Source organism: Aphanomyces astaci (assembly GCF_000520075.1).
Source record: "Aphanomyces astaci strain APO3 unplaced genomic scaffold supercont1.22, whole genome shotgun sequence".
Taxonomy (NCBI): Eukaryota; Oomycota; class Saprolegniomycetes; order Saprolegniales; family Verrucalvaceae; genus Aphanomyces; species Aphanomyces astaci.
The window spans coordinates 62,197-72,537 of NW_009798285.1; the positions used below are offsets into that span (position 1 = coordinate 62,197).

At 46.7% G+C, this 10,341-nt stretch overlaps 4 protein-coding genes across 4 annotated transcripts in view; 3 read left to right on the top strand and 1 right to left on the bottom strand.

Annotated features, from left to right (window-relative positions):
- Positions 1-258, top strand: part of H257_09128 (hypothetical protein) — a gene marked incomplete at both ends in the record, with an annotated part of 1,431 nt that extends 1,173 nt beyond the window's left edge. Inside the window, one exon of the mRNA XM_009835247.1 lies at positions 13-258. Within this exon, the coding sequence (XP_009833549.1) occupies positions 13-258 (246 nt within the window). The remainder of the gene's footprint in view (positions 1-12) is intronic.
- Positions 259-2,217: 1,959 nt separating this feature from the next.
- Positions 2,218-3,099, top strand: H257_09129 (hypothetical protein; the record flags this gene model as incomplete). The annotated part of the gene is made up of 1 exon (XM_009835248.1): positions 2,218-3,099. The coding sequence occupies one exon, from the start codon at positions 2,218-2,220 to the stop codon at positions 3,097-3,099; it is 882 nt and encodes a 293-aa protein (XP_009833550.1).
- Positions 3,100-5,590: 2,491 nt separating this feature from the next.
- Positions 5,591-6,165, bottom strand: H257_09130 (hypothetical protein; the record flags this gene model as incomplete). Its single annotated transcript, XM_009835249.1, has 1 exon — positions 5,591-6,165. The coding sequence occupies one exon, from the start codon at positions 6,163-6,165 to the stop codon at positions 5,725-5,727; it is 441 nt and encodes a 146-aa protein (XP_009833551.1). The 3' UTR covers positions 5,591-5,724.
- A 3,996-nt stretch (positions 6,166-10,161) lies between these two features.
- H257_09131 (hypothetical protein) overlaps positions 10,162-10,341 on the top strand; it is a gene marked incomplete at both ends in the record, with an annotated part of 1,052 nt that continues 872 nt past the window's right edge. Inside the window, one exon of the mRNA XM_009835250.1 lies at positions 10,162-10,323. Coding sequence (XP_009833552.1) covers positions 10,162-10,323 — 162 coding nt within the window. The remainder of the gene's footprint in view (positions 10,324-10,341) is intronic.

The window sequence follows — 10,341 nt, forward strand, 5'->3', positions numbered from 1 at the left end:
ACTCGCCCGCAGCGCCGCCTCAGCTTCACTGATGCTGCCGCGCCAGTGGACCGTCACTTGGCAGCTGAGCAAAGATTCCAAGAGCTGAAACATGTCGGCATTTTGTCTCGGGGTGCAGCCCAAGAAGAAGGACCCACTCGTAGCCTGACCGACTACCTCTTTGTGCCCGTGCTGCCCAGTGCGCACATTCAGAACGAAGAAGGGGACATCCGCGCCGGCCAAAAGCCATCCAGCGGCTTCTTTGAACTTCCGGACTAACGCCGCCTTACTGGTCAGCAACAACACTCGGGGCAAGAACTGTGGGGCGTTGAGTTGGACAGCGTGGGAGACAGCCTGATTGTGCCCGTGCTTCCCACCTCGATTGGTGCGGGGGGCGAAGCCAATGCATTCCATCCCCGTGCGGTTGCCAAGGCCAAGGCATTGGGCGGTGCACGCTCGATCGGTATCCAACAAGTTGGTCATATGTCGCCATCCGACTAGAGCGACTAACAACCAAGTCCGCGGCTTGTGCCTTTGAGTTTCCAGCTTGATAGTACGGTTGGGTGTCTGCCTAATATCACTACATAGTACAAGTGAAGTTTATCTCGTTTGTGATTGAGTGCTGTCCTGTTAGAGGTAATGAGTTGGGCCGATGGACATTGCTGTGGACATCATTTCACGCACAGATGCAGTACCTAGCTAGTATTTGAGCTTCCCCATACCAACTTGGTGGCGTTGCTTCGATGCAGCCAGCCTTTTTCACCACAAGGATCAATAGGGATACACATATTGATGGAAATAGTTGCATTGTGGGCTCAAACATCAAATTATCATAAAAGTGCATCAAATTATCATAAAAGTGCATCAAATTATCATAAAGTGCAAGGTGGACGTTGGGGCTACCGTTGACTGATCTGGAGTTTGATATAAATATCATGCACAAGTGAAAGCAGCAGAGTGCCCACATTGCACTTTCACAAGGAAATTGACAATATCAGTTCAATTCAATTCATCAACGTGTTGCAGTGCAATGCAATAAGGCCATGGCACCGCACAACCCGTATCTCGAAGGCCTCATCAACACTGCAATATGGAGAATCCATCGAGACTGTTTTCGATCTTGTTGCCTGATTGTGCCTGAAATCACCAAAATATAAACAAAACCATATTTTAAGGTTAAACCGTGCACCATACATATACCGTCCCTCCTATACCATGAGTGGAAATCGAAGTAAATGAAGGCTAAGCTGAAGTTTATTCAAGCCCATTAAATACTCAGAATGCCCAACCTTTCGGCTTCATCGCAGCACTTTTCAGAATTGAAATCCCGTTCCTAAGAGACGATTAAGCTGTATTCTACAACAAGGTCGCACTATAAATTGGCCATCTACGTTAGCCAATACAGTATTTGAACTGCCCCATACCAACTCGGTGGATTGCTTCGATGCAGCCAGCCTTTTTCACCACAAGGATCAATAGGGATACACACATTGCTAACAATACTCTAGGCGCGGTATCATTGGCTTGCGCATTTTATATCCATTGGTGGTAAGAGTTGCTGTAGCCAATTCTCGTCAAAGTGCAATGTGGGCTGATTTGTGACTGCGATGGAGTTTGATATGCAATTACAAACGAAACTGATGGCGAACGAGATTGCTGTACTGTACATTAAAAAACCCCAACCCTCAACGCTGTCTACGACCTCACATGATCAAATTCTGAGTGTTCCGAGTTTACCATTCCGACGTTTCTGACTTTACTTTGGTAGGTTGTCCCTGTGAGCTCAGTTCGTTGAAGCTTTGAGTGCAACTGTGGATGATATGTGAATGGACGAACAAGCAAGATGCAACCAAACGATGGCAATAACCCAAATGAGGATTAGACTTGACACTTGCTCTCCACTTTAAACGAATAAGGAACACCTCAAACACGTGCGTTCAAGTTTGTCGATTCTGCTCTAATGTCGTTTAGAACTCATGGCGGTATTTACGTTTCATAACAAAATCCAGGCCAGCTTACGTTGCAATTTCGTCATAATGTGCACCTCAAGAATACCAGTTCAGTTCAATCCTTCTCGTTATTGCGATGCAATGCAATCAAGTCACCCAACCCCCATCAATACTGCAAGATGGAGAAACCATCGAGACTATTTTCCACATGTAGCCTGATAGCTCATTGTGCCTTTTTCGCTCTACCCTCCAACCCTCAAGTATGAAAGTGTTCGTTGCCCTTGCCGCCATGGCTGCTGTTGCCAGCGCAGCCAGCTTTCGTGTTGCTTCCGCGCCAGTGGACCGTCACTTGACAGCTGAGCAACAATACCGCGCCGAGAAATTTGTCGGCCTTCTCTATCGGGGTGCAGCCCAAGAAGAAGGACCCACCCGCCGCCTCAAGGAAGAAGGCGAAAACGACGTTGTCGCTGCGGGTGCTGCTCCAGAAGAAGAATACCGCCACCTGGAAGCCCAGCAAGACAAGGAGAGCGAAGTTCGTGGAGCTACTCGCCCGCAGCGCCGCCTCAGCTTCACTGATGCTGCCGCGCCAGTGGACCGTCACTTGGCAGCTGAGCAAAGATTCCAAGAGCTGAAACATGTCGGCATTTTGTCTCGGGGTGCAGCCCAAGAAGAAGGACCCACTCGTAGCCTGACCGACTACCTCTTTGTGCCCGTGCTGCCCAGTGCGCACATTCAGAACGAAGAAGGGGACATCCGCGCCGGCCAAAAGCCAACCGGCGGCTTCTTTGAACTTCCGGCCGAGTTTCGATCGGCCAACAAGCACACCCCCAAACAACCAAATGCGCACTCGGCAGAAGGCCCTCCGAAACGCACAGCTCGAACCCCCAAGTCCAGTGGAGCTGCAACGGATACGCACGAGCTTCCGCACGGTGCATCCGTTGGAGTGGACTCCGTAATCTTGGACGGACCCAGCCGTCGCCTTGCTGGTCAGCAACAGCATGCCGGGCAAGATCTGTTCACTGTTGGGTTGGATACCTTGAGAGACTTCCTCTTTGTGCCCGTGCTCCCGTACTCGATTGGTGCGGACGAAGCCAAGGCGGAGCCAACACCGTCGGACGATGCTGGCGCGGTCGGCATCCAACAAGTTGGTCATGAATCGCCATCCGACTAGACCGACAACCACGACGACCGTGGCGTGTGGATCGCCATCTGTTCATTTTCCATTTGTGTCTCGAAAAGTTGATTTAGTTCATTGGGGTGTGATGTCTGCCTAATAACATTTCAAGTGAACTTTAGTCTCGTTTGTATAGCCCGGGTTAAGCAGCAATATGTAGAACAAGTACACCACAACACAGCTTTTAAGGGGCCAACTTAAAAGGCATACAAACCTCGAATTCCAGCTTTCGTGTACTTTGCAGTCCACGATCAAAGATTGTATGTGACGTTTGGGATGATATATTGAACTAACTGTAAACTGCAGCTGACAAACAATTCAATCCTCACTGGCTCGCTACGTCGAAATGAAGGCATAGTTGCAGCACGGCGGTGACAAGAGTAGGTAGTGAACACTTTCATTCTTGGATGCCGTTGCGTGCTCAGTTCGATGAAACCCTGAGTAAACCTGAGGTAGACATGTGAATGGACGGACGAGAGAGTAGTGAAAGGCCACTAAACGAATACAACAACGCAAGGATAGACACCTGCTGTCCAATGGATCTATTCACCTTCGATCAACTTTGTGAACCACCACACGAACCCCCGATAGGACCAACAACGGGGAGTTGAGTGTGAGACCGTACTGTGCAGCTGTAGCTCTCCAGAGCTGCGCCGTCGTTTGTGCAAATAGAACATCGCAATGCTCCTCGAGTATTGCTCCTACAAAAGCTCTGCCTGGCTTATCAGCAAGACAGGGAGGACGTAGCTCGTGGGTCACTCGCCCGCAGCGCCACGACTTGTGTTGCTGCCGCGCCACGACTTGTGTTGCTGCCGCGCCAGCTAAGCGTCTCACTTGATAGCTGAGAAACAAGTTTGAACTTCCGGACGAGGTTCGAGCACACAAGTCGAAGCAACCCCCCAATTCACGCTTTGCCGAGGGACCACCGAAATATGCAGCTCGAACCCCCAAGCCCAGTGGGGTGGGTATGGAAACCTACGAGCTTGAGTATGTGGCATCCGTTGGAGCGGTGGACTCCATTGTATTATACGAGCCCAGCCGTCGTTTCGCTGGCCAACAACAACACCATGGGCCAGAACTGTTGGGTTGAAGTATACTGGAGTAAGGTCTTCAATTCAACCAAGCTTTCGTTCACGTTGGGTGCCGTCAAAGGCAAGTCTTCCCATCCTATTTTGGAACCTAAGTCGACGGGCGGGTAGGTGCGATCGGGATGCAAGACCTTGGTTGTAACAGCAAATCCGGCTACGGGTAGATCGAAAACCCAGTTCGTGGTGATCGCCGTTTGGTTACATTGCAAGCTGGAGTTTCCATAACATGATGTAGTTGGGTAGTGAGGCAGCTTACGTCAATGGTCCAGTCGTCTTGCCGCCCTCCGCCGACACTGGCACTCTTTCATGCCGATGCAAAATATCGGCGATATATTTCACTCAACCTCTGTTATAATTCACCCAACCAACGGTTAATTCCAACTTTCGAAAATATAATTCACCTAACAACTGTTATAATTCGGGCTGGGATTCTAGAAAGATTTTTGAATCTGCGCTCTATGGAAGAGGCCATCCCTGCACCACAAACTCCGGTACGTCTCTCTGTTGACCACTAACATGGCGTGTCAAGACGCTTCGTTCTTAAAACTAGGGCCGTACTCCCCCATGTTGAACCCGATCGAGAATATGTGGCCGGCGTTGACGAGCCGCATTAAGACATCTTTGCGCGAACGAATCGTGGCCTTTATGGAGCCACCGCCAGACGGACAGACTCGTAATGTGTTTCGCATGCAAAACTTGTAACACACAGCTGACGAGGCAATTGCAGCTATTCATTGCATTTATATCGTATTTAACTGAACAATGAATATAGGAATTGAGCCGAATCGTTTGCATGTGTACATGGCCCGCCTTGAGCCGTTTTATGTCCGTGCTGAAAACATGGAAGACATGGACGTTGGTGCTTGAGCCGTAGATGTCGTAGATATGTTGCGTGGGTTGGTTTTAATTTACTTTCCATGAAATAAACCGGTGAAATTAAGCGTTGGTTATATAATGGCCAAATTTCCATTCGGCGTGAAATATAATGGGGGTTGGGTGAATTATATTGGCGATTCGGTGAAGTATATCGGAGGTTAGTGGAAATATTGTGAAAAAAAGCTGAAATTAAACGCAAAATGGTGTAGCACTACGTAGTAGTGTACTTCTTTACATTGAGTGACCAAAGTGCGATGTATTCGTACACATGAGTGTATATGTTTTGTTTGGGGGGCACGGGGGTCGGTCGTTGGCGAGCAAGGACCGAGGTATGTAAGCCTGACGAATTACTTGGTTTGCAAAGCAATGTGCTGTAATCCTCCGTGTTATATATACTACAATACGTTTCTGTAAGCACTCCCCAACATACATCACTTGGTCGTTGTATTGAAATCGACGAGACTCCCGCTAATGAAAGCTAAGAGGCTCCCATTTTATATCCAATCAGGTATTGTCGGATATATTTCTCGCACCAACCACTTTAATTAACTGATTTATATTAATACGTCTATAATCTTGTATTGGTTGGCCCATTGCCGTCGCAATGGGTAAATTGTAACAATGGAGAATTGGCCAGCTGAACCGTGTTCGAAGACTGTCATGTGTCATTCTCGAGCGACTTGAACAAGTGCCGGTGTGGCAGCCCAATTTCGATGATCGTTGCATTGTCCACAGGAGTGTACCCGAGTTTGAGGTAAAATGGGATGGCTGTTTCCCGCGCATGGAGGTGGATGCTGTGGAACCCCTCGTAGATCGCCCGAGTCTGAAACGCTTCCATCAAGATACGACCGAGTCCTTGGCCTTGTAGCGCAGGACTGACCGCCACTTGCTTCATCCAAGCGATGGGATGTGCAGGCCGTAGCAAGGCGTATGCGACCAACGAGTCTGCAGAGAACACTCCCACGTGGATGTCAGAGGTCTCTTTGGCCACCACATCTCGATCTAACCGCATGCCCAATGGCTTGCGGAGGACCTCCTCGCGCAAGACAAGCGCCGCCGCATACGCACTGGACCCATGTTCGATGTCACGCACTTCCATGCTGATCGCAAAAAAAGTGAGTTGACCGACATTCCGATGAATATAATTTCAAAATATAAAAAAACATGAAGTGATATCTGAAATTTATGCTCAAAACGGAATTATTCTGAAACAAAAAAGTCTTGTTAATGGAATTTGCAAGGTGAGCCACCTTGCACATTTTTAATATCCAATCAGAGTCCATCACGTCTTGTTTCTTACACACGGTTTTCGTGATTTCACGGCATCTGATTGGACAAATTGGACAAATTTGAATTCGCAAGATGCCCTGCCTTGCGAATTCCAAAAACTGACCGACACATGAAAAATAAAAATCAACAATGCATAGTTTCATTTTCTAATAATTTAATTTGAGCCAGGCTATCATAATATTTCTGTCTGTAGTTGATATTATCTCCTGTATCAAGTAATCCTTTGTTCAGTTGTGTTATTGTGAATTCGGCCCAAATTTGCTGAAACAGCACCATTCAGCCCACTAAATTGAAATGATTCTCAAATGAATCCAGGACAGTTATTGGTCAAACCAAACACATTTTTCGGCAAATCATTTTGGTCTTGGTGTGGGGGAGCATTTTGCATCATGGAGGCTGCAGGCAGCCACACGACAACATGCCCATCCGAACACTGTCTACCATTGTCTTTACGGGTACTATCCCCTCGGGTAGGGTTGCACCGACGGGGTCTGACTTTCGACGCGATGAGCTGCAGTACGAACGCGCAGCGGATATGGCGACACTCGGTTGTGCACAACTGGCTGTGCAGGAGTTTGGACAATGCCTGGGCTTTCTTGGAGAGATCTGCGGAAGGGTGATTGAGATGAAGCGGAGTGACGCCAGGAAGCTCCTTCACTGGGTGACTGCGTCGGCGTGACATGTGAACTCCCCTGTGGCGTGATCGACCATTTGGCGTTTGGAGGCGCTCAGAAACCTTTTCACACATCATAATTATAGGTTTTCACAGGAAGTTTCATTCGTGGCGCGATTTCTCCGTCGCGATTCAACGAATCGCGCTCGGAAATTTTGAGTAGAACTCACAATACCATTTTCAATATTAAGGAATTTTATTCGATCAGAAGACCATTGAGACGTATCAACTCTGAAATTTGTTAAGGTAAACACATAACGGTAAGGATATCTGCATTTACCACCATCGTATTTACCTGAATATATTGCTCCAGAGCACCATAATTAATATATATAATTAATACTAGTATAAGCTGTACCCTGTCTGCCGGTAGGTACATCCAAAATAATTACAGTTGGAATATTGCCCTTATCCATTTGTGTCTTAATTTGATTAAAAATGTTGTCTTTTTTACCATCTGCTACAATAACATTGTAATCCAAATCTAACTTATCGCAGAAGAATGATTTACCAATATTACCAGATATTTGATAAGAGTGTTGTTTTTACGCTTATCTTTGATAATATAAATAGTTCGTTTATCAGCAGGTTTATTACAAATATCTAAAATTGTCTGTTGAAATGGCTTCCATTTGATATTTTCAAATTGCTAATCCAAATCATTATACATCGCATTAGTGTACCACGTATTAATTACAGTAATCATTTGTTGAGATAGAAATTCTTGAGGATAATGCTTAAAAGAATTGCTCTTTAGTCAGATCTTTTTTTTTCAATTCATCTACGTTAATACTGGCATCATCAAAGATCTTTTTCAAATGATTTATATAAAAAAAAATATTTCGCTTGTCATCTTCATTCAAAACTAGATCATGATTCTTCGTAAAAGAGGAATATAATAGGAAATTTTCAAGGTTGAACTTTTGTTTTGACGACAGCAGTTACAGACGAAACTAAACGAGTTGCATCAATTACAGTTGTCCAAATAAGACAAAATTGTACTGGACGACCAACTTGCCACATCAATGGGAGGGTAGTACATATTCAACGTAGCCCTCCTCGATTCGAGCAAGCCATTTTGCAACCACAACTCAACAGGATGAACGTGCTGCTTGCATTTGCCGCCTTGTCTACTTCTACCGTGTCGTCACTTCGAGGCAATCGCCAGCCCCGAGGCATTCGGCCAATCGACCGAGTGCTATTGCAAAACCAATTCGACTCCAATCCACAAGCGTTGGTGTTACAACGTGGCGATGGTGCTTGGTTAGACTTGTTGGAGCCACCGAGCGCTGCGTGGCCCTGTAGAAGGAATTGTGGACGAAGAACAAGGTAGCTACGGCTACGGGCGCAAACCTACTGTGTAGACCTGAGCGTCGATGGAATGAAATACCAGTACCTTACGCAGTTTCATGCATAGCGATGTACTACTGTACAAGGCCAGTTTAAAACTAACAGTTTATGACAATAAATTGTGGTTGAGAGTTGGAAACTTGTTACTAGTTTTGAGCCAACCATACATACGATACTGAAGTATGTCTATCCATCGAGTTAGGACACTATCCAAAGATTTGTAGCAGTAGCGTTGATTACAATAATACTACCCATTCTGAACTTTCGTTCAATACAGTACAGTTCGTGGTTAGAAAGCTGAGTCGAACAATGCAGTGTAGTAGTACCTTCGCACTTCGGAGTACTACATATTAAATCACAGTAAGGTACTAAAACTCGAAGGAACCTCTCGTCCCTCAAAGGCAATGTCACAACGTAGATCGTACAATTTGTTGCAGCAAAGTTCAATGTGCAATGTGCAACCGTAATACATACATTCAACGACACAACCAACAACGCATGATTATATTGCATCATTTGCCATTTTCGGTTCTACCAGCCAGTAATGAAAATTGAAAGTGTATTGAATGCGCTAGCTAGTCCCATGGCGCCAGTCGTCCGCAGTGACGACCCCAACCACCCTTGTCGATTACCAGAATCCAACTCTGCAAATCCTACAAACGAAACGAAAGCGAAGGCCACCAGCCCATCGTTGGTTGGACGACAAGACGAGTGGCCAACACTAGACAAACCGCCCACGTATACACCGTCCATTCTTGACCACCACGACAATAACGGTCAACAATAATACATTATCTGGCATGGATGGCCGTCGTCGTCGTCGTTGTGTGCTTATGATATCTACAGTATTCGATCAGTAGACTTTCAAGATTTCGAGCAAAGCACACCACGTAAGGAAACAAATCCTCGCTTCAGCAGTTGGAAAGATCAGTAAGAGCACGATCTTGTTGACGCTCATACGAATGTCGAGCTCCATTAGGGGTTACGGATGCTACGAGCCACACAACCAACATGTGTACACCTATCGTAGGGGGGGGGGGTACAAGTTGAGAGATGACGACATTGAACCACTAGTACGTTTCTTCGTAACGTCGCCAGTAATGTTTGTCCCGTGTGAACCCTAGTCCTCACGTTCACAGTGCACAGTACCGGGTAGTACAAGACACTTGCTACTTCAAGTGGTAGTTTCGAGAAATTCGGTACTGCGTTCAAACATACTACCACTAGCAAAACATGTACTCCAACTTGTAGTCGTTGCGGCTGACATCTGGGCGAGTCGGCAGCGCCATCCATGACTCCCATTTTGCTCCATTCCTTCACCCACGCTCCTAGGACAGATCTTGATGGCTTAAGACACAATGAATCAGAGACGTTCACAAGCTACACCAGAGTGAATGAATCAAATGTTCGTGCAGTTTAGAATTAGGGAATCACAGGAAGAAATCGGGGAGAGATACTTGTGAATCAGAACACAAGGGAATTGACTTAACGCTAGCCTTACAATAGCGAGCGACGACAGTGCATCACTTATACGTTTCATCTATTTCGCAACTTCAAAGTCAACAAGTCAGGAGTCGACATAAATGACCTCCTGTTACAACCCGGCCATCCCTCGACTACCAGTAGTTGGTGCCAACCCAGCAAGAAAGAAGTTGCTTACTCTTTCCAACTTCAATGTTCCCTCGGCATGAGCATTGAACTTTGAAGGATTCTCCCCTCTACACAAAACCAACTCGCCATGGTCATTAAGTCATTTCACTTGTCCCCAACAACCCCATCAACATGAAAGTCATCGTTGGATTGACTGCTACCTTTGCCGCCCTATCGTCAGTTGCTACCGCTGGCCGTGTCCTTCGAGGGGCCAGCCCCCCTGAACACCATCAGGTGGCCACAACCATCGCCCCCCTTGTGTTCGACTACCAAGAGCACAACGGCCAAGTGGATGTCCGCCGTCTCGAGGCT